The sequence below is a fragment of the Nannobrachium achirus genome (genome assembly GCF_963921795.1).
Source record: "Nannobrachium achirus genome assembly, chromosome: 10".
In the NCBI taxonomy this organism is placed as follows: Eukaryota; Metazoa; Chordata; class Actinopteri; order Myctophiformes; family Myctophidae; genus Nannobrachium; species Nannobrachium achirus.
This window is the reverse complement of record NC_137819.1, coordinates 57,152,681-57,174,911: the sequence shown is the minus strand read 5'-3', so window position 1 is coordinate 57,174,911 and position 22,231 is coordinate 57,152,681. Positions and strand designations below refer to the sequence as shown.

The window sequence follows — 22,231 nt, the reverse complement described above, 5'->3', positions numbered from 1 at the left end:
ACAGACTGACAGCCGGTGGAGGTTTTGATAAAAAAAGGGAAGTACAGATACTCAAAGAATGTAGATAGGCCTGCCCTACACAGTATTCAAATTTACTTCACTGTCCACTGTGTCCAGTGTCCACCATTGCAGACCTGGGTAAGCACACGTACACGTTTATTTGCAGGTCACTTCATTTGCTACACAGTGACATCAGGGTAGCCAATTGATAAAACTTTAAATTTGGCTTTGGCTCCCCTTAACAGCTCGAAATCGCAGTATGGCAACATGCCTGGCTGGGTTTCGTTTGTTAATTAACAGGGCAGCCTCAAAGTCTTCCCCTAAGGAATCTCTCTGGGGAAACGTGTGACTATTGACTACTTGTGCAGTAGCACAGCTACAATGTATTGGATTTCATTGTGCAAAATATTCATTTTTAAGACATCAAATAATTGGCAGCAATGGCTCAGGAAGGAGAGAAGCTGCCTGGGAACCTGAAGGTCCCCAGTTCGATCCCCAGCTCCTCCTGGCTTCGTGTCAAAGACACTGTCTGCAAGACACACAGTAACTGCTCCTGATAAGCAGGTTGCTGCTTTGCATAGTTACCTCTGCAGTTGGTGTGTGAGGGTGAATGTAAAGCACTTTAGATAAAGTTGCTTATAATGGATCACAAACGTTCTCTGGCAGCACATGGAGGGAAATTTCCTTGTGGTCAGAGAGTCTGATCACATTGCAGACATCACATGCTGAAGCTGCTCCTGGTAAACATTGTTCAGACAAGGATGTTTTTAAAGATGGATTTTAGGCAGCAGAGAGCAAGGGAAGAGAATGGAACAGAGGTCAAATCATGGGACATTGCTATCAGCACGCCCATATAATAACATCCTGATTTTATGTTTAATTTCATTTAAAGTCCAAAAGAACTTACAACAACTGACCAAGCACCTTTTCCTTCCACTCCGCCATACCGTATACTAAATCTACAGGGAAATGCTTAACATAGGATGATTGATACTGTCATAACACTGCTATCAATTCAGCAATGCAAATGACTAGCAGGCCATTGAATAAGGAAGTTGACCCATTTTCCTGTATGTCTAATGCAAAGTATCTTTGTGGGTCATTGGCTTAGCAAGGACAGCACAGTCAAACCTAGAAACACTGTGATGACTCACTGCATGTTCAAGGTCTAACTATACAGTAGTTTCAATAAATATGAGAAGTTCTGATCGTAGCTTGTTACTGGGGGAGGTTATGAAATCTTAATACAAATTGTATTTCAATTGTAATTGATCGCCCTGGGCCCAAAACTGTGGAATGAACTCTCCATTGCATTTAGAACTGCAGACTCACTCCCTATAGCTTCCGCTGTAGTCTGAAGACTCACCTCTTCAGACTCCACATTAGCCCAAAGCACTTACCGTAGCACTTGCCCACCCTCGATGACCATACATGTAATTTAGATAGCATTGTTTGTTTGCGACCATAGGTCACAATCAGAACCATCACAGCTTGTCCATAGACATCCGTCTGGACGGGTAACGAACCACACTAACATAATCCATACAGATTGTATATGGCCAAGACAGATGACGCGACCTCGCCCTAAAGTTATATAGACTGATGCCAGCCCATTTTTGTCTTGGCATCCTATCGTTTCGATTGGAGAGATTATTGATTTCTTTATTGTTTTTTTTTTTATTTATTGAACAGGTTCTCAGCCGATCAAATGCTGCAGTTCCACTGGTCTACTATGGGCTTGAATCAAACTCACAAACTGGTCTTTTCTTATTGGTAAAGACCAATTTGCACAGTTTGATTCAAGGAAAGTCTGTGGGCTGGGAAGTGTCTCTCTTGCCTGCACGTTGTTTGTCAGCGTAGTGTCAATAAAATGCAATCTGAGTGCAGAGAGAAACTGGAGTATGCCAACACACACTGGGCTACTATACGTCAGGCCTGGCCAACCTCCCTGACTGCGTTTCACAGCCAATGAGGAAACAGGATAAAGCCTCTATGTTAAGTGCAGTGAGCACTGAGCATCACAGCTCCTCCAGTGTTACATTGAAAATAGCCGATCTACAAGCTCACAACATGTTGACAAGGGGCTATTTCTTGGCACGCCACACTGGTGTGCAATGGATTAAGCATGGTACTCGGTAGAAGTAGTCCTGTATGAATCTAACATTTTAAATGCATATAACTGGAAATTAAAACCAGAGAAATGCAGTGAGATGTTTTGAGTGAATTTGATAGATGCGTTCTTTTTATGATGTGGTTCAGTAGGAGGCTAGCCACATAAGCCACAGCGTTAGACCTTGTCTTGTTTTCCTGGGCACATAGGTTGTGCCATCATAGCCAAATTGCCAAATCACTAACCAGTCACTTTTCCATTCCCTTATCTGATTATATAATACTTGGCCGGTACCCTTTGGGCCCCGGCCTACTCTGGGACCACACAATTCGGGAACGAAACACTGGGACAGACAGACAAACTGACATAAATATATACACAAGTTTCTGCAATTGACCAAATTCACGTTACGCAACTTCCTGGTGCTGACGTCACGGTTGAAGGGGAAAAGCCCATAGAGTTAACACAGAAATCGCAAATTTAATGCAATTTCCTAATAGTAATGTATAAAATACGGCTAGCATGATCAAGAACACAAGATAGTAAAAGGCACAAAGCGTTACAATTTACTTTACCGTTCGAAATAATGATTTGTTGGCTTTAAGTCCAGCAATTTCTGTGTTAATTTACCCCTCAAAGCTGACGTCAGCACCAGGAAGTTGCTGAGAAATGTGCTTAGTGCGCGTGCGTTGAATAGGGTCTATTTATAGATACTGTAAAACAAAGTGTTTAAGTACAGGCTTATGAATTCAGTAGCGACGGGACTGGTACATGTTCATATACAGTACAGGGTACAGCAACATGTTATTATTCATGCGCACGTCTCTCCTTCTGTTTTTCTCTCCTTTCAATCTCTCTTGGAAATCAGGAGCCCCAGCAGAAGCCCCAGCAGCCCCAACAGAGCCCAAGGCAGCAGAGACACCAGGTGAGCAGAGATGCAGTTACAACATTACATAACCACATCATTCTATATTCATGTCCATAATCTGACCCTGCTCTGTTCCCCTCTGTGCTTTTCAGCTCCCACCCAATGAGCGAAGTGGAACTTTAGTGCAGGTGGCTCAACAGATGAATTCTGCAGGAGTGTCCCATGTTGTCTTTCCGAGTGTAAATGTACTGTACGTATGAGTGAGAGAAGAGAGCGATATGCCTGATGTATGCTCCGTTGTACGGTGGCGGCGCACGCTGCAAATAGACGATCTACAACCTCACAACGTGTCACGTCCGCGCTGCCTTGTGAACTTGCACATCGGCTATTTTCGGCGTGAGACACCAGCGTACGATGAAGTGTAAACCAGGCAATAGAGACAGAGAGAGATAAAGAAAGAAAGACATTGCCATGTTGCCAAGATGCAGACCCTGTGATAACTATGTCCATTCAGGGTCCCTCAGTCATCACTGTGCCTTCTGTCCCTTATTATGGTTGACATTTGTGCTTACTGTATAGAGATGCTTTATGATTCTTAGCATGTGTGTTTATCTAAAAGAAGATATACTCAGTTGAGAAATCATATGTTACCGAAATATAAATCTACCCTTTTATCATTGTATAAAGTTAATATATTGCACATTTTGTGAAGTATTCGGTATTTCCTGTGATACAATCCATAAACCAAAATCCATATTGTTTCTACTGAATTTAATTGAGATCAGTAATATCCATTTCAGATGAACATCTGTGAGATGTGAGAAAAACTATTGTATTTTTAACTTTCACTGCTTTCAGTTATTAGTTGCTGCTGTGTAATGTTTCTCTCTATGGCAAGCAAGACATCTTGACAAAGATGTAATCATAAAATGCAAAGGAAGTACAAAATCATGTCCAGAAAATCTTTTTACTTTAATGTGTACTGTACTGTATAGTAACATCACTGTAGAATTGGTGCAGTAGATGAAACTTTCTAGTATCTAGGAGTTTGGGCTGATTCGTTTTAGATGTGGGGTTTGTCCCCAGAAGGAATATGAAGTTCATACTGTACGTTGGCATATCTGGTCATTATTAGGTCATTATTGACCATATTCATAGTCGAGTGGGGTTCCCCTACTCCCATCCCAGTAACATAGCCCTATAGTTAACCACTTTCAACATGGTGTCCCTATTTTGGGCATTAGTCATTATAGGCAAACATTTTCAATTTATTGTAAACCTTCAAACATTTTTCAAAATGCTTTAATACGATAGAATAGAAGATATACAATCATCATGTTGTGAGTTAGTATGTGGTTGATATTAGCAATATCAGGTAATCTTAGTGACTATTTGGGAGACTTTCTCTGTCTGAATCCCTTGGAGTGGTATGAGAATGTAGGGTTGGTTAAGCTTTGCACTCCACTAGCCACTGTGGCCAATAAAAGCAGTTTGTTTCCAGCAAAGAAGAGTTTGGTCATTGTGTGTGTAAACAGGAAACTGTAGAATGTTTCTGTGGCAGAACCACAAGGTCACTTAAAAGTTGTACTACAACTTGTGCATGCCTTGACCAGCTAGTCAGGAATCAGAGAATGGGCCAAGTACGGCTACTGCTTCTATTTCAACAAGGCCACCCTAGAGAGAGAGAGAGAGAGAGAGAGAGAGAGAGAGAGAGAGAGAGAGAGAGAGAGAGAGAGAGAGAGAGAGAGAGAGAGAGAAAGAAAGAGAGAGACCGTCAGAGAGATTAGATGAAAGCAGCAAGTGTGTAAGAATGATCCCATAGATACAGATTACAATGTCGGGTTCTAAAGGTGTGTTCATAGCAGAGGTCTTTATTGATAGGCCACAGTGAAGACTGACAGGAGAATGAGCCGGAGTGCCAGTTCAGGAATCGAACCCGGTGCTCGCTGTCATGCATCAGAGCCTATGTGGTACACGTCTCCCACATTTGTGTGATTTCGGTCGATGGGACAAATGTGGTTTTGTGCAAATGACACTGTACCATACAGACTGCTTCTGATGCACAGCAAACTGTATCATGTCACTACAAATCTGTCTTTATGCCTCTTATCATATCATTTTACTATTTTGTTGATGTTTCTAACATAACTAAACATGACAGGCTATTTTATTTTTTTGGTTCACCAACAACCTAAACTAATTATTTGGCTGGAATGAGAAAGTACCTTCACTGAGTGAGTTATGAATACTGAAGTGTTTTATTACACTTTATATATACTTACTCTTGGGAGAGCAGCGACCTGATAGGCTGCTCTGGCAGGGAAGTTACTGGTGAAAACTAGAAAAAAAACACAAAGACATTACAAGGATATGACGTCCATCCTATAGTCTGCAGTGGTCACCTGTTAGTGATAACACCAAGACCTATTGGCTGTTATCACTAATAATAATATATATCTATTGTTTTCTTTTCACTATGACAGCATCTTTATTCCTATTGGTAAAAATACTGTAGAGAAAGTGAAAGTGGAGTATTTTCTGGTCCACAGACGAGGGGTAATTGCTTTTACATTGATCCAGCCGATGGCTGCACAGACGGCTTCGATGAGTGGACAGGGAGAGCTGTTAATAGTTAAGTGTCTTTGGGACACTTCGATGTGTAGTAGACTGGGCGAGCCACAGGTCGAATCGGCGACCTTCCGATTCCCCGGCGGCCTCTCTCTCTCTACCCATTCAGCTACGACCGCCGTTCCCGATCTCCACACTGATCTTGCCAGTGAAAACCCATTTGAATTTGAGCCATCCTGTGTTCCATCCTGGCCCAGGGTCATGGAAAGTTCCCTGCTTACACTGAGGGGTTATGGAGTGGTTGGGTGGGGAGTTAGAAGCCAGGCACAGGTAGAGGGGTTGGCTATGGACAGGGGTGTCACACCAAACTCTGGGCCCTGGGTACAAGGATTCACTGTGGGCCCCCCCCCATGAATGTTCTTCATAGGGGAGGGGGTTTAACCCATTTAGACTGGGTGGGAACGCATTATTACACATTATTTTGTGCTTTACCTATTGACAAATAGCAGATATACAAGCTCACAGCCACGCTGCGAGCTTGTAGATCTGCTATTTTTGAAGAATCTTGAGAATTTGTCCAAGTCTTTGAATATTTTAAATCCTATGTTTTTTTTTTCCCATCTCAAAATATTTAGTTCCAGGGACTCCCCAGAAGCAAAATTTGAGTTACAAATGTTCGCTTAAAAAATACATATATTCAAAGATTTGCACAAATTTCCCCGACTTTTCTAAAATAGCAGATCTACAAGCTCACAGCCTGGCACTCGGTGCCACCCTGTGAGCTTGTATATCTGCTATTTTTCAACAGCTAAAGTATAAAATAATGAATGCCCCTCCACCTTGGGTCCTAGTAACTCAGTCCCACTTCTCCCCCCCTTGTGACGCCCCTGGCTAGAGGGGTTGGCTATGGAGGCTTGGGTTACACCTATGTGCCTGGTCGGTGGTATCTACTTACAACTCACTGGGCACCGCGGCTTCCATTACACCTGTGCATTGTGAAGGAAGAGGAAATGCCCTGGCCAAGACATGGTGGCCTGTGTTTATTCAAGAGTACATGGTGGCCTGTGTTTATTCAAGAGTAGATGACTGAACTGCACTTGGTCTTTCACGATGCAGTGGAAGATGAGGTGATTAAACAAGGGAGACCAGGTGAAGCCTGTTGGTTGTACGTCGCCGTGCGCTGGTGGTGTCGCTCGGTGAAAATAACGGATTTTCAGTTATGTTCGATGAGCGACACTGCGACGCTGTCCAGCAACAAAGTATAATTCATCTATCAGTGTGTTGTGAGATTTTTGGGAGAACAACACAAGACGCTTTTTAAAAGCAACCAAGGCAAATTCCCCTCTAGACCAGTGATTAATTTGATGTTTTTTATTTTATTTCTGGGACCCCAATCTACACTGTAAAGTCTGCAGTGTTAATTTAACTAAAATGGAACCAGATGGACTGGTTCCGATTGTGCACTCAATAAGTTACAGCCCTGTAAGTGTCCATTTGGTTCCTAGGTATCAATCATTTAGCTGGAACCCATCCAAGGGCCCCTGGGTGTCCCCAGGCCCCACGTTGAAAACACTGCTCTAGGCCATGAGATAAGAACAGCACTCATCAGGGATCACTTTTACTTCCTGAATGATACCGAAGGCAGTGAGTCATTGATCTTCTACACTGACCCACATGTGTCTGCCACCTGTGACACAGCAAATAATGAAACTAAGGTAGAAAATATTTCCAGTCAAATTTGCATGTGGGCTGCACAAGGTGGCGTGGTTAAAATAGCAATGTCTTTGTAAAGTGAGACTTGCAGCCTGTTAGTGAAGGTTATGGCTGGCAGGCACACTATGTTGTGCTGTTGTATTGTCTGGACAATGGGCGCCCTCATGTGGTCACTTTTGGAGCTGTTTTTTATTAACTTTTTTCAAGGGAAATACCATCCATTCCATAAGGAAACAGAACTAAAGCTGCAAACACCAATTATTTTCTTAGCAATTCATCTATCGATTACATTTACGATTCATCGAGTAATCGAGAAGCGAATCGACACAAAAAAATGTGAATCGATTTTTAAAATAATAAATGAGTCACACTTTTGGATGGTCTAGACTCTAGATGTTGGGTTTGTGAGTGACATTTGTTGCCAATCACTCAATTTCGGATGTTATGTTTTGTGGATATCAAATGATTGTTTAAATTAATTTGATTAACTGTCGTAAACAGAACTAAGTCATTGTGTGGGGTGGGTGGGTGGAGGAGCTGTGCTCAGAGGGACCATAACGTTGTTGTCAGGTGGAAACCTCGTATCTCCAAGTTTCAAAAGTGTACGTTCTTTCACAAAGTAAAGCCCTACTTCATCGTACAAGGCCGTCGCACAAAAGTAGTGAAAACAGCCGCGGTGCGAGGCGTTGTGTGCTTGTAGATCTGCTGTTTTCACTAGTTTAGTTCATTTTTCAAACGATAAATGCAAAACGAACGGTTTTGGACATACAAGGTTTTCACCCGACAACGACGATAAGATGACAAGAACAATCTGCAGGTTGACTTACATGTCTTATAGGTCTCATTGACGCTGTTGAAGTCATTCATGTCAGCCAGCAGCACCGTGGTCTTCACCACTGAAAGCATGTTCGGTTAGGACATGTCAGTCAAAGCACATGACATTCACAAGCACAAGCATTCATGACATGAATAGAGCTGGGCAATATGGACAAAATACAATACCACAATATTTTTGGCCAAATAATAATTTTACAAGATTGTGAGCTTGTAGATCAGATATTTTAGCTATTTTGAAAGTATAACACGTATGCCATATCACAATATTGCGATCTATCCAACATCGGACAGATGAAATAAGATAATGATAATTAGATCTCATCTCACCATTGCTATAGTCACATCCTGCCGCCTTCAGGATCTCTCCCATGTTGACGAGTGCCTTAAAAAGAGAGATAGGGGGATGAATGTAGATAAATGTCTATCTGGTGATTAAATGTAAAACAAAATCCTCTTATAAAATGTGCTCTATTGTTGATACATTTTTTAAGTGCTGACCACCAGGTGTAACTTAACTATGGTGGTACCTCTGGTGGAAAGGAACCAAACAGACCTGTAATAGGTCCATAATAGTCCGTAATAGTTCTGTAATGTACACTCAGAGTTACAGACTCTGTAACTTTCCGAGTGTATTTGCACAGTCTCTGGGTCCCAGAGAATGTGTATCAAATGGGTGTTTGTGGCCTCTAATCAAACCGGGCGGTCCTTGAAATGTAAACGTTTGAGAACGACTGGTATTCATGGGTTGCATTTGTAGTCCTACACCAGCCATTTTGAGGACCAACACAGGTGTTTTGATTAACGTAGAACATTGGTTCTATGCCAATCAGACAAATTGAACACCTGTGTTGGTCCTCAATATGGCCGGTTTAGGACTACAAATGCAACCCATGAATTAGTGAAGTGCAGTATATCAAGCAGGGATGACAGTTCTCTAAATGTTCTCACCTGTTTGGCCTGGGCCTGCACCCCTCCTGCAACCAGCTGACCAGAGGCTGTGTCCAGACCCAGCTGACCTGAGATGTACATGGTCCTGTCCACCACCACCGCCTGGCTGGACACACGCACACACACACACACACACACACACACACACACACACACACACACACACACACACACACACACACACACACACACACCTTGAGACTAAGTTAAGAACCTTATATCATAATGACAATTAGCCTACATTAAAAAGGGCCTCATATTATAATGAAGATACATTACTTGACACACTGTATGCATTTCATTTAAACACACAAAGACAAACTATTTCAGTGTAGAAGGTGCCACTGTGCCAGTTAGAGAGAAATCTTTGAATTATCCCCTATCATTATAGCCTACTACATTCTATCAAAATAGCAACAAAATTACTCACATAAACCTATTATACTAACTTAAAACCACTGTTTTCACAGTTTCTGTCTGGAACTAAACTAGTAGGCTATAACAACAACAACAACAACAACAACAACCACCACCATACATCCATCCTTGTTTGGAAATGTGAGCTCAGCAGCTGAGCTTTACTATCTCTGGCCTCCATTCAGGGCCTGGCAGCTGATTGGCTGAACAAGTAACACCCCTCATTAAGTTTGCTCTAGTAGCCAACAATGAATACAGTTAGGCATGTGGTTAGGCTATGTGCCAAGAATGAATTAACGAAGGAAAACATTATATTACTGAACAGTATAGCCTAAAGCTGATATTTGTTTATAATTTACTTATAGACACATTTCTAAATGAGCATTTAAATAGTCATGTCTGTCTTAATTCTCAGAGAAAATCGAGGCAAACATTCAAAAGAAAATAAATCCCTATACCTGTAAACTCCCTGTCTGATCGGGGCTTTTGGTGTGTATGGAATTTGCCGACGAATTGCTGCCATTTTGCCTGAACGTTTTAATTTTCTAAGCTCCGCAAGTCCACAGAAACCCTTTGACTGACTGGAAAAAAATGCTATTTCAACAGACTTTTATCACGCAGGTACTTTGACCCGCCTCTGAACAAATTGGTTACCAGTCAGTCGGTCATCCCTACAGTAATTCATTCAGAATGAGCACAATCTGTTTGGAAAGAGCCACTTCACATGTAGTTATGAATATGCTTCATTAGTTGAGGCTATTAATAATAACCGTCTCACCTGTATGGTCCAATAGCAGCCGGGGCTGAAGTAGTGTTGATGATCTTTCTAGCAATAGTAGACATGATGTTTCCAACTTGCAGTCACCAAAGTGGTTGTGGATGAAAGGGACAAGATTCCTTGAATGGGGAGCATTCAACTTCAAGTGCTTACCGTACTGTCTCCCAAGAGGAGCATGGCATGTTTTGCAGTGCAATGCGTGTGGCGCTGGCTTTTGCAGTTCTTGTGGAAGAAGAAATTTAGTGAGTTTAAATAAAGATCAATTTTAAAGTCGAGCAGTTGTCGTTCAGCAATGACTGTCTATTTGGCCAAAAGTAAGCATTTGCCAAATAATTAAAATGATTGCGTTCATATTAGATTGTTTACGGTAAAAACAGGTGTTTTGGGTTACATACCAGATTTATGTCTTCAGTTCTGAGCCACAGATAGACTTCAAAACCCAACAGTTGGACTTGGATAAGAAAGATAAGATCAAAGGGACCTGACGCCGTTTCATAGCCTATACACAACCTTTATTACTTGAGCTTTTACAAACCTTTATTAAAGTGTAACAAACAAAAGATAATAAATTAGAGTTTTAAACACATGGTTACATTCCACTCCTCATCCTCAATTTTTACATGTAAGTCAAGTGGGGAAAAACATTAAGTAAATGAACCATGAAATCATAATTTAAAAACTTTGTCTATCATGAGACCGAGTATGGTATCTTCAACCTCATCATTTTGTTATGGGCTCATGTATGGAGCAAATAGTTTCCTTCAGCTGAAAAGACAGCCACCAAATTTGCTCCATTCTGTGTAGTCAATACACTATCATTCCACGACACAGCAAATATAATCATAATAAACATGCATAGTCTAAAACAAGCATAAATCAAGACACATATTTGACAATGGGAAGAAAATATTAATAGCCAAATTAGCTAAAATATTCAAAACCAGTGTCACGATAAGAAACAGAAGAAAGGTTATTAAATAAATAAACGTGAAACTTTTACAAGTTGCTAATGCACTGTAGATCACAATGTAGAGAAAAGCTAAATGCTTGACACAAGGCAAATTCATGCTTAAGATCTTAATTTCTATGAAAACATTGGTCAACCTGGTCCCATCTGCTAATGTATGAAAATGCCAACAAAACAAAAACAAAACATTAAGACGGCAGGTTCGTCTTATTACAGTAAATATATTAAAAATGTAACAATTTCAGCTTTAGCTGTTGAAAACATTTTTGTTCAGTTTGGTCGTATTGGTAAATGGTGACTTTGCCAATGTTTTACCTTCAGCAGGAGTTCCTTCAAAGACAAAAGGAGGCGGAGGGGTTAACATTTACATTACTAGCAGTGAATATTGTGAGGTGTCAGAATTTGACACATAATTAGCCACAGGATTAGTCACCGCAACAATACATTATTCTGCCGATGACTTTTTCGATTCACCGAGAAGTGCGTTTTTACATTTTCTTTATCAACGAACGAATCGATGTTGTGGAAAATAGCGTATCTACAAGCTCACAAGCACAAACCTGTTTTGTGAGCTTGTTGATCTATTTTCACTAACCATTAAGTTCTTTATAAAATGCCTGATAAATAATTAAACAATTATTTTATAACCCATTAGTACGATTAAATGTTGCACCTCTAGATAGGATTCAGGTAAAAGAATCTGCAAAGTTTCCATTTAACTTTGTACTAAAAATAGAAGGGCATGCTGCTAGCACGGCAGGCCACTAGCTGCTTAGTTACCATTCCAATATTATAATGGCCAAAACTGAATATTGACATTCATAAGTATATAACATAAAGCAAGTGGTCATAACACTTCACTTCAGGCATACATCCAACTAATATCATAATACTATCATACTTAAAGTCAATCAACGATGCAATGTCCCTGCAAATAGAATCGCTTATCGAGAAGATCTAAAGACATTTAAATCATGATAAACATCATATCCCATTTTCAGCAGATAGTGGAATAACATTTTCTAAAGAGCAAGTTTGTTCTCTCAGACTGGACTGATGAAAGCCCCACAGTAATGTTCTCCTGATGCCGTTTGCTACCATCAATTTAATTGCACTGAACGGCAGTCTCCGTCGTCGTTCTAGTTGTCTAAAAGGACTAGGCCTGAAAAGGCAATTCATTAACCCATTTAGGCCTAGAATTATTGAATGCTTTAACCAGTGAAAAATAGCAGATATACAAGCTCGCAGCGCGGCACCGAGTGCCGCGCTGCGAGCTTGTAGATCTGCTATTTTTGAAAAAGTCGTGAAAATGTGTGCAAATCTCTGAATATATGTATTTTCAAAGCGAACGTTTGTAACTCAGATTTTGGTTCTGGGTGGTCCCTGGAACTAAATATTTTGAGATGCGGGTCCGTGACCAAATAAATATCATTTTGGGGGTCCTTCACATGAAAAGGTTTGAGAACCACTGACATAGTAGTCTCGAAAGAACAGACTAACTGAGCTCCAGTTTAGTGAAAAGGACCTTTTCTTTGACGATGGCTGGCCAGATTGCTGACATAGTAACATAGGTTTTTAAAAAAATCTTAGAAGGATTCAAAAGACACTTATAGAATCAGGTCAAAATTCAAATTTTCACAATTTTTCAAAAATAGCAGATCTACAAGCTAGTTAAAGCATTAAATAATCCCTGCTACAGGAGAACCATCTGTATTAGGGTCCCAGAGGGCAAGCTCTGGGAAACACAGGCTAGCAGGCATTTAAAACCCTCAAAGCAAATATTAGTTTATACATCATCATGTTGCTGATGTAGGAATGCATCAGATTATCGTCTATCAGTCCAATTTGGAGTCAAAACCGTTCCAAGCCCAGGTGGTCATGTACTGTAGCTCTAGGTCACACTGGTGGTGGTTGGAAACCCCTCCCCAACCAGTCAAGAAAGATCTCTCGTCTGTCAATGTGAAGAAATGGGATATGGCACATTAAAACTGTTAACAAAAGAGTTTGTCCTAAAAGCAAGGCTAAACAGACTGCACCAAATTACACATTGACCAATGCCAAGCAACATTTTCACTCCACATTACAGGGTCAGACCTGAAACTTCGTCCATCACAGGTCCAGTTACATAGGCTATATCCCCATTTTCTACAGGACAATGATCCATCTAAACTGCTCACCCAGTGTGACGTAAGAGAAAAATGGATTCCCAACAATTAATTTACATTACAGTTTTAAAAGACATAGACAGAAAACAAAAGAAAACAAAGAAAGAAAAAAAAAAACTTTAGAAACAGTGGAAAAAGTCTGTCATAGTTCTGAACTGTTCATATGATTTAATAATATATACTTATTTGGCGAAGACTGTCATGGCTTAATTCGAAGCATAATTAATTTGAAAGAAAAGGCCTGCAGGGATTAATTTGCATGTGATTTAGTTTGGAATAAAATAAATGTGCTATATATTCTTAATGACAAACAATACGTGTATTCTTTAAGATGACTAGAGAATCAGGCTGCTGAGGCTCACGGCGATAAGAGTGTCTAAAACCTGACGCTTTGAATGAAGGAAGCCGTTCAGAACATCATACATGACAAAACACAATGTGCTAAATGAAAAGACAGGCTGATTAACTTTCATTTTATGGACCACAAGCTGTTAAAACGTAACATGATCTGCTTTTTACCCATCATTCAATCAGTGTTAAAGGGTTCAAACTCGGCTTCGTCTTATTCCATCATCCAACTATTCTGGCTTTTTGTCGCTTCATTTTTTTTAAGGCATTCTCAACTTTATCAACGTCATGATTGTCTTTGGTCATGGATTAACCTCCACAGCTTTTGTTGCGGCCATTTCCGTAGTCAGTTATATACTATATTTACATTATAAGGAAAAGTGTTCAAAAAGAAACAAAGACCACAAGGTGATCAGTGACAATGCTCATGTAGAACCCATCTGCTGATGCGGCAGCTGCTATAGTTGATGTTAGATGGAATGTAGCCTTAAGCCCAAAACATACTTTCAGTAAGTAGTACATATGCAAAACAACATGCATTCTTATCTCCCTGACTCCCTGTGAAGGTAAAACCACACAGAGTTAAATTTGACAACTAACTAGCTTGAAAGATAAAGCAGGTGAGCACAAGTCGAAGAAGATCGCTTGTTGCCCATCACTGCAAAGATTGAGACTGCGCTTCGCTTGTGTTGCAATTAATGTGACACATTTTTATTAAACAACATCCTCTGTTGTTGTGTTATAAACTTACATAAAGTATGTTTCGGGTCTTAGGTGTTATGGTGGATAATATCCTACCTTCAGTGATCTGGAAAGGTCTCTCTGAGTTCAGCATGTGTTCAATGAAAGGCAAATCAAGTAGGAAAGCAAGACATTTAAAACCTTTGACTGATAATGGCAAAGGCTTGGTTCGCTCAAAGACAAACCAATATGTCTTCTTGGGCATGGGGTAAGCAGCACTCTAGACAAAAGGAACAGATCCTATTACTGTGGATGAACGGGGCAGGAAATGGTGGACAAAGCCCCGAAAGACACTTCAGTAGCTCATCATGAGACCGTCGTTTCCTCTCTTCCTTCATGATCAGAACTTAAGGAGCAGTCATTCAGCAGTGGGTCAGAAGAACGGCACAGGGCTTCCAGCGAGAGCACTGTGGTCACCTTGGTTCTTCTAAGTCAGTGGAATATAAATCACGCTAGCACCCAGAGGCTGGTTCTGAGGAAACCTGGGGGATGAGGACAGATGGATGGTGACAGGCAGGGGAGGGGATCTCTTAGAAGTTCTGTTGCCGTCGTTTCTTGGCGTCCATGGCGTCCAGGATGGGCTGTCTCTTGGCGGTGTAGCGCTGCCTCAGCTCCTCGATTTCCCGCTCCATCATGGGATCGAGGGCGGTCAGACGCAACTGTAGCTCCTCGAAATCCAGGTTCTTCAACTGGAACGCAAGCACAAACAGTACAAACACACACACAGATGAGGAAATGTGCTGTGGCATATCAGACCAAATCATGAAAAGCTGAAAAGAATACACGCCTCACTTGTTGGGGTAAGGAAAGAACAGAACCTGAATACTCCAGTGCTGAAATGATTGGCGTTTCAAGCCTTGGCTCGGGTTTGACCTCTATTCTTATGTGAGCAGTGCTAACCGCTTCTACATTTGGCTTTGCAGACAACTCGATGTGCCATTTTCTACCAATATGAATCATTTCCTTTACTGCAAGAAATCTTGGTGTCTTAGCATGTGTCTTCGCTCTAAACATGTGAAAGTAACTTGCTACTCACAAAGTCAAAGTCTCCGTCCTGAGGGACCTTCCAGTTATCTGGGAAGACATTCTTGGCCTGGATGTGGTACCCGGGCTGCTCTGGAGGCTGGTTGTGGTTGTAGTTCTCCTGCTGCTGGGCCACTTTGTTAGAGTCCTGCTTGTCAAAGTAATCCATGAAGGATGGACGTAGAGGCTGCTGGGGCGTAGCATGTCCTGTGATAATTATGAAAAACAAAAACAATGTTATTTGTAAGGGGGCTTCCAGATTGCTGGATGCTGCTGCACTTGGTCGTTTTTCAGTCTAATCTCCACATAGCGGTCCTCAGACTCCTCACTAATGCTCACTCTAGAGCACATGCTCTAAAACCTTGAAGTTAAAGCACTACAACCTTGAAGTTACAAATGCTACATCATCAGTCAATTGTCAAAGAAATGTATATGCTATCATTGAAAATTAAAATCTATGGACAATAGCTGTCTTTGTTACATCAAGCCTCTGATTCCAGAATGACGACATGCTGTGTAAACGCACGCACAGGGGCATTAACGACGGCTCTTATTCATAAAAAATTGTTGCCTGATCTTTGCATAAAAGTGGTATCAGTAGATCAGTATACTGTCAATCAATAAAATGTAAAACATAGAAACAAATAAAAGCATAAAGAGCTCACTCCTCATGGATCCCTGATCTTCATCATCCTCTTCCTCATCACTGTTGATGACCATGGTCCCCAGGTCTGATTCCAGCATGGTGCTGCCATGTTCAATCATGGTCTGGGCCCCATCGCTCATGGTGTTTGTGGCCCTCATGGTGCCTGCACCCTCCGAGCCCGACTTCACCATTGTGTGGGAGTCCACCTCCGTCTCCTCCTCCTAGATGACACAAGAACAAGGACAGTAGGGATGGGACGATAAGCGATATTATCGTTTATCGTGATAAAACACTCGCGCGATAATCGTATCGTGGAGATTTAATTTATCGTGATATCGTCCTCGTCCTCTGTCATGCACTGGGATCAATTCACCTTTTATTTGCCGAGCTGCATATCCAGTACCACTTAAACACTCTATAATTGGTAAAAGGTACTTATAATATACGTACTTGATAAAGTCCTTTTTTCCACTCTCTATCAAATGTCTTTTCCAAAAAATAGCAGATCTACAAGCTCACAACGCGTCGCAACACAACGCGTTGTGAGCTTGTAGATCTGCTGTTTTTTTGGCAAATGTTCTGCCCCAGGATAATGGATTTTGATTATCGCGATAATATCGTAAATCGCGATTTCTTTTGTCACTATAATCGTGATATGAAATGTTCATATCGTCCCATCTCTAATGGACAGTCATTTTTCATTTGGCAATTATATTTATTGGGAAATTTTAAGAAAGCATTACACTTATTTTGAATGTACCGTCGTAGGGGAGGGTGCAATGACAGCTTGGTTTTAGAGCTCATTGATACTTACAGAGTTATCATCTTCCTCTTCCAACTCCCTCTGCTGTTCCAGCTGTCTCTTGACTTTCATCTCCATGGCTTCAGTGATCAGGTCCCTCAGGATGGTCACTGGTTTGGCCTGGCTGATGAACGGGTGCTGGAGAGACATGGGCATGATTGTTACGCGCACAATACTACTACAAACTTGTAGTAGACACCTTGTTGTTTGTTGTAAAGCTCTTCACTGGTCCTATCTAAAATGACTGACTAAATTGTTATATTACAGCAGAGAGAGCCAAGCATTTCATCCAATGTAATACAGATGACAACTGAAGAGAACCCATTTTCCCAAACCAAACCGTAAACCCCAGTAAAGTGTTCCTTTGTGAAGGAATGACAGCCAGACTCCAAAAAATTATGGGTGTGCAACGGGAGTGTCTACAAATATGACGGTCTGCAGTCTAAAGGCCTCTCCATACTTCGACCGAAACGTTCGGTGAGTTGTGTTTTCTGACGTGCAAATTTCTGAACTCTCGTTCGGTCCAATGCTTTTCAGAAGTCCCGAGGGATATAATTTTATGGTAGAAAAGGACCTTTTGACCGAAAACGGCGGTTTCGGTCAAAGTATGGAGAGCCCTTAATAGTGGGTTCAGAAACGTTTTGACATGCATGATCAGGAAAACAGCAAATTGCAGCACACACCCATGTGGAAAACAATCTCCATGCTGATTTGCACATTGATAATGTGTTGATATTTGTTATGTAGAGTACTTTGTAGGTACTACTATGTAGCTAGACGTAGCATGTGTGCTCTATATTCCTTTTTTTTTTCTTTATTTAGATTAAATAGTACAGAGATAGTAGGTCTCCAGCTGGAATCAAACAAAGAACATTGAGATTACGTGGTTCACGGCAGCACGTCATGCTGGAATGTTAATTGACCAGGACCATTACTTCAGCTTCAGGGGTTCAGAGAAAGGGTATGTTCATGTGTGTGTACAGACGCAAGAGTCCAAACCTGTAGTAACTGTGTAGCAGTTGCTCTTTGCTCCGGGTTCTTCACCAGACACTTCTTAACAAAGTCTGTGAACTCATCTGTCCAAAGCTCTGGCTTCCTGAACGTTGGAGGAGGGTTGGTGGGGATCATGAAGATGGCCTGGTGGCACAAAGTCCAGACAAAACAGAGAGTGAGGAAACAAGCTAAAGAAAACCATCTGATCTTCTAATAAAGGGCACTGCTTATCAACATGGAGTCAGGGGATCCCCAGGGGTGGGGGGGTTCCAGGGGGTCCCAAGCTAAATTGATTGATAGTTAGGAACCAAATGGATCCTTACGTGTCTGTAACTACTACTGATAGTGTACAAATGGAACAAAACTGACCCGTGGCTCCATTTCTACACTCTCAGTCTCAAGTTAAATCAACACTGAGCCGTTCACAGATAGTTCTTAAGATAAAAATCATATCAAATGGGGGCCTAAATATGTAGCATATATCCAAATTGAAATTAAAAAGGCTGAAATTCACTAAAGAACCTCAGCGGTTTTGTTCGACTCACTCTCATGGGGTGGATGTCGGCGTAGGGAGGTTTCCCCTCAGCCATCTCTATGGATGTGATACCCAGGGACCATATGTCAGCCACACAGTTGTAACCGATCTCCTGGATCACCTCTGGGGCCATCCAGAACGGTGTGCCGATCACAGTGTTCCTCTTAGCCATCGTGTCCTTGAAGTCAGCGAGAAATGGTTGTGGTTACATGTCACACCTTTAGCAAGGACTAGCAAGATGATTCAAAGAGGACATGTCAGCAGATAATGGATACATCCTTTAGCCATATACAGCTTAAACAGTTACTTACAGTTAATTGTCCGGCCACTCCAAAGTCTGCTAATTTGGCGTGGCCCTCTGTGTTGAGAAGGATGTTGCCTGCTTTGATATCCCGATGGATCTTCCTCATGAAGTGAAGGTACTCCAAACCCTTCAATGTGGACTTCAGGATGGTGGCGATCTCATCCTCTGTCAGCTGAGATGAGAGAGAAAGAGACAAGAATGAATGAATGAATGAAGACTGCATTAATTGAATGATGAAATAAGAATTTTAACTACTAGTAATGCTCTTCTCGGGTCAAAATGACAGACCCAAACCCCAACGAAATAACAAATGTGTGATATTCTTCCGAGATCCGACTGGTTTCCGACATTATGTGACATGAACTCTAAGTGGACCCATGAAATTCGTTTCGAGAGCTGATTTGTTAAGAGATATTACAAATCGACCTGACTGTTGGGTATTATGGACCTTTGATCCCAGGGCGGTATAGTTTGGCAGCCTGGCTGGCACACACATGCAGCTTATTTTGCACTGCGGAAATGTGATTCTAGGTCAGCCTAATTATCACACATAACTTCATGCTTTTCTCTCTTGATCAGCACTGAGAATGGGAGTCATTGGTAGGCCTCCTTAAGCCTAGTTAATTTATACTTAGTGTCGCACACCGAAAATAGCAGCTCTACAAGCTCACAACATGTCAAGACACTTGTAGGCAACTAAGTAGAAATCCATGTGTTTTCACGTTTTTCTATTGACCACAGAAGTTGTGTTCTTCTCCACCTACCGTTTTGTTGCGCAGTCTTATGATGTCAGAGACAGAGCCAGCCCCACAGTACTCCATTACAATCCACAGGTCTGTGTTCTTAAAGTAACTGCCATAGTACTTCACCACATAGGGACTGGGAAGAAATGACAAATGAACAAAATGGAGTGTGCATCAGGAACAATTTCCACTTTAGGGACAAAATAGGAGAAGTGAGAGACACCACAAATGCCAAGTCATCCCAGTGGCTTTATCTGTGACTGCTGGCAAATAATACCACAGTATATACCACAAAATACAAGTGAAACCAGATGTATGCTGATTGCTGATGGTTCCTTTTCCAAATATTTAGGATTGTTTTTCAGCAGTTATTTGAGGTCCACTAGCATGCCATAACATTTCTATTCACAGAGAGGTGAGGTGACCCAGTTATTCTGGTGTTTATTAACAACATTAAGACAAATCTAACATATAAACATTTGTGTATTTGTATAAGTCAGAATATTGCCCCCCTCCGAAATGTTATTCAATCTTTCTTTTAGTGTAAGGGTCGATTTTGTTCCATTTGTACACCGCACCGTGGGATATTGTGGAGTACACGTACCTGTCACACTGTTGCATGATGGAAATCTCCTTGATGATCTCCTGCAAGTCAGACTCGACAGGAACCTGCTTGATGGCAACAACCTGACCCGACTCCTTATGGATAGCTTTGAACACGCTGCCATAGGAACTAAATATACATACACACACACACATGTACACAAACAAGACACAGGATATCAAAGAAAGACTTCATAGAAATGAAGTCCTACCTTGTTTCAAACCTAATATTTTATAGCAGTGGTTCCCAAAAACATGTTCATGTCAAGGATCCCCAAATTGTGTTTTTTTGGCTGTGGACACCCATTTGAAAAAACAATTGAGCAAGGAACCCCCATTATAATAAGATTTGTCAACATATTAGAAATTAGACGATCTACAAGCCAACACCAACGCATCTCATTGCAACATGTTCTGAGCTCGTAGATGGGCTATTTTTGAACAGCTGAAAAGAATAAAAGGAACTGTTCCTCATTTGCTGGGGATCCCCTGGAACTTCCCAGTAATAATCAATGCCAGTTGTTTGAGATGAATAAGAGTAATGTTTTCCTGGTTAAATACTTATTTCCAGTCAGACAGTAGGACATGCAATTGAATCATTTCACCAGTGGTCTGTTGGCCAGTATCTGTGGGACATTTCAATAAATATAAAGTACATGGAGACGTACCCTTCACCTAGCTTCTCCAGAACATCAAACACTTCCTCTGGTTGTTTGGTCAGGCTGTCTTCACTCAGCTTTTTCAGCTTGCTGTAAGAGAGTAAAAAGTATTGGTATGAAATTAAAACGGAACAGCACTTGGGAGACACGATATTACAGACATGAATATTGATTGATTGATTGAAGACTTTATTAGAAGTTTGCATAGGAAAAGGTACAGTTCCATGACGGTACAGTTCACTGGTACAAGGTCTACTAAAAGGAGATCCATGAAAAGACTAAGCTTATTTCCACTGGAAACCATTGAAGTATCTCATATAACATTGAATGACAAACAAATAGAACAATACAGCCAATATTCACTCCATCTGTTTTATATTAGTTATACTTTTATAAGTTATATTAGTTATAAAATGCACAAAAGCAAATTACCAATTCAAAAACAAAATCTGCTCAAGTTAATAACATTTAATTGCGCAATACAAGTTTCATTTAATTTCCTATAACCGATTTGGCCCATATTCCGTTACAATATACCACACAGACACAGTAGGTACAGAAACTCTGATCAGTGTAACCATTCTTGTAGTAGTAGTAGTAATAGTATGTTGTATTTATTTGCATACATACTGGTTAACGTTTAGCCTTGGATAAAGACATACATATATCATGGATGTATTTGATTGAGTCTGACTTTAACTTTCGTAATTATGTCAAAATACATACGATCAAATACATCTCTGACAGTGATCCAAGGCTAATGCTGATTGAGAAGATCAACATTTAAATCGGGACCCCTGCCTGGAACCCCCTCCTTATTTCCTAGGGGGTCCCTGGGTCACACGTAGACACCTAGGTAATTCAGTGGTTCAACTTTCAATCCAGATAAAACCACATCAATCCTGTCATCATATAGATTTTTTTTTTTTTTTTTTTTTTTTTATCGATTTCGACATTTTTATAAGGACACAAAAGTAAAAAGTAAGAGTCGAATTAACCAACTACTATCACGCTTGGAAAAAGCCAGCTAAGATAACTAGCGTTAGCAAACACAACAAGCCCAGACTGCTGCTGCTGGCAGCCCACCGTTAGCATGTGAGCTATAGCTGTTAGCATGCAGGCTGCCTTGGATCTCTAAACAGACGAGGAGGACCCACCTTTTGGGCGCGGGGTTTTCCATGGTTTATCTCTTCAAAGAATCAACCCGGAGTTCAATAACGCTGCAATATGACAGACTTCGCGGGGCTAGTTTTCAGGACGTTGATAATATGCTCACATTATCATCCACCCAGTCGTTGTTGTCAAAAACTAGTCACCCAGCACTGTCTTCTTCTGGCGTTTTAGGAGGAGTCTCACCACAGCGCCCTCTTTAGTGTTAAACAAAATACTGAAGTGAAGATAGTACAGTAGAGAAGTTATTTTTCATGACTCAAGGACAGACCCCCAAATTGATCATGTGATTG

General features: G+C 41.1%; 2 protein-coding genes across 3 annotated transcripts; both read right to left on the bottom strand.

Moving 5' to 3' along the window:
* Nucleotides 1–3,926: 3,926 nt before the first annotated feature.
* LOC308292758 (2-iminobutanoate/2-iminopropanoate deaminase-like) lies at nucleotides 3,927–10,033 on the bottom strand. Its single transcript, XM_080735173.1, has 6 exons — nucleotides 9,920–10,033; nucleotides 9,045–9,150; nucleotides 8,424–8,478; nucleotides 8,087–8,155; nucleotides 5,261–5,316; nucleotides 3,927–4,652 (listed from the first exon to the last, which is right to left on the bottom strand). Exons 1-6 carry the CDS (start codon nucleotides 9,982–9,984, stop codon nucleotides 4,596–4,598), a joined length of 408 nt encoding a protein of 135 aa, XP_080591299.1. The 5' UTR covers nucleotides 9,985–10,033; the 3' UTR covers nucleotides 3,927–4,595.
* Nucleotides 10,034–12,526: 2,493 nt separating this feature from the next.
* On the bottom strand, nucleotides 12,527–22,085 carry stk3 (serine/threonine kinase 3). 2 transcript variants are annotated; one of them, XR_013962413.1, is made up of 12 exons: nucleotides 21,926–22,085; nucleotides 20,778–20,858; nucleotides 20,111–20,239; nucleotides 19,528–19,642; nucleotides 18,771–18,935; nucleotides 18,470–18,637; nucleotides 17,931–18,068; nucleotides 16,944–17,069; nucleotides 16,149–16,350; nucleotides 15,497–15,690; nucleotides 14,518–15,149; nucleotides 12,528–13,157 (listed from the first exon to the last, which is right to left on the bottom strand). XR_013962413.1 is itself a non-coding variant. In XM_080734903.1 (11 exons), exons 1-11 carry the CDS (start codon nucleotides 21,946–21,948, stop codon nucleotides 14,991–14,993), a joined length of 1,500 nt encoding a protein of 499 aa, XP_080591029.1. In that variant the 5' UTR covers nucleotides 21,949–22,085; the 3' UTR covers nucleotides 12,527–14,990. The 2 variants fall into 2 exon arrangements, 1 of the variants encoding a protein (XP_080591029.1); XM_080734903.1 differs by having other exon boundaries at nucleotides 12,527–15,149.
* Nucleotides 22,086–22,231: the final 146 nt, after the last annotated feature.

Bases quoted from the DNA above. Each gene is read 5' to 3' on its own strand.
- LOC308292758 (XM_080735173.1), bottom strand. From the start codon at position 9,984: ATGGCAGCAATTCGTCGGCAAATTCCATACACACCAAAAGCCCCGATC. The intron at 9,151-9,919 runs GTATAGGGATTT...GCGTGTGTCCAG, and splicing joins ATCAGACAGGGAGTTTACAG to CCAGGCGGTGGTGGTGGACA. The intron at 8,479-9,044 runs GTGAGAACATTT...TCTCTTTTTAAG, and splicing joins TGCAGGCCCAGGCCAAACAG to GCACTCGTCAACATGGGAGA.
- stk3 (XM_080734903.1), bottom strand. From the start codon at position 21,948: ATGGAAAACCCCGCGCCCAAAAG. The intron at 19,643-20,110 runs GTACGTGTACTC...ATTTCTTCCCAG, and splicing joins ATCATGCAACAGTGTGACAG to TCCCTATGTGGTGAAGTACT. The intron at 18,638-18,770 runs GTAAGTAACTGT...GCTGACTTCAAG, and splicing joins GAGTGGCCGGACAATTAACT to GACACGATGGCTAAGAGGAA.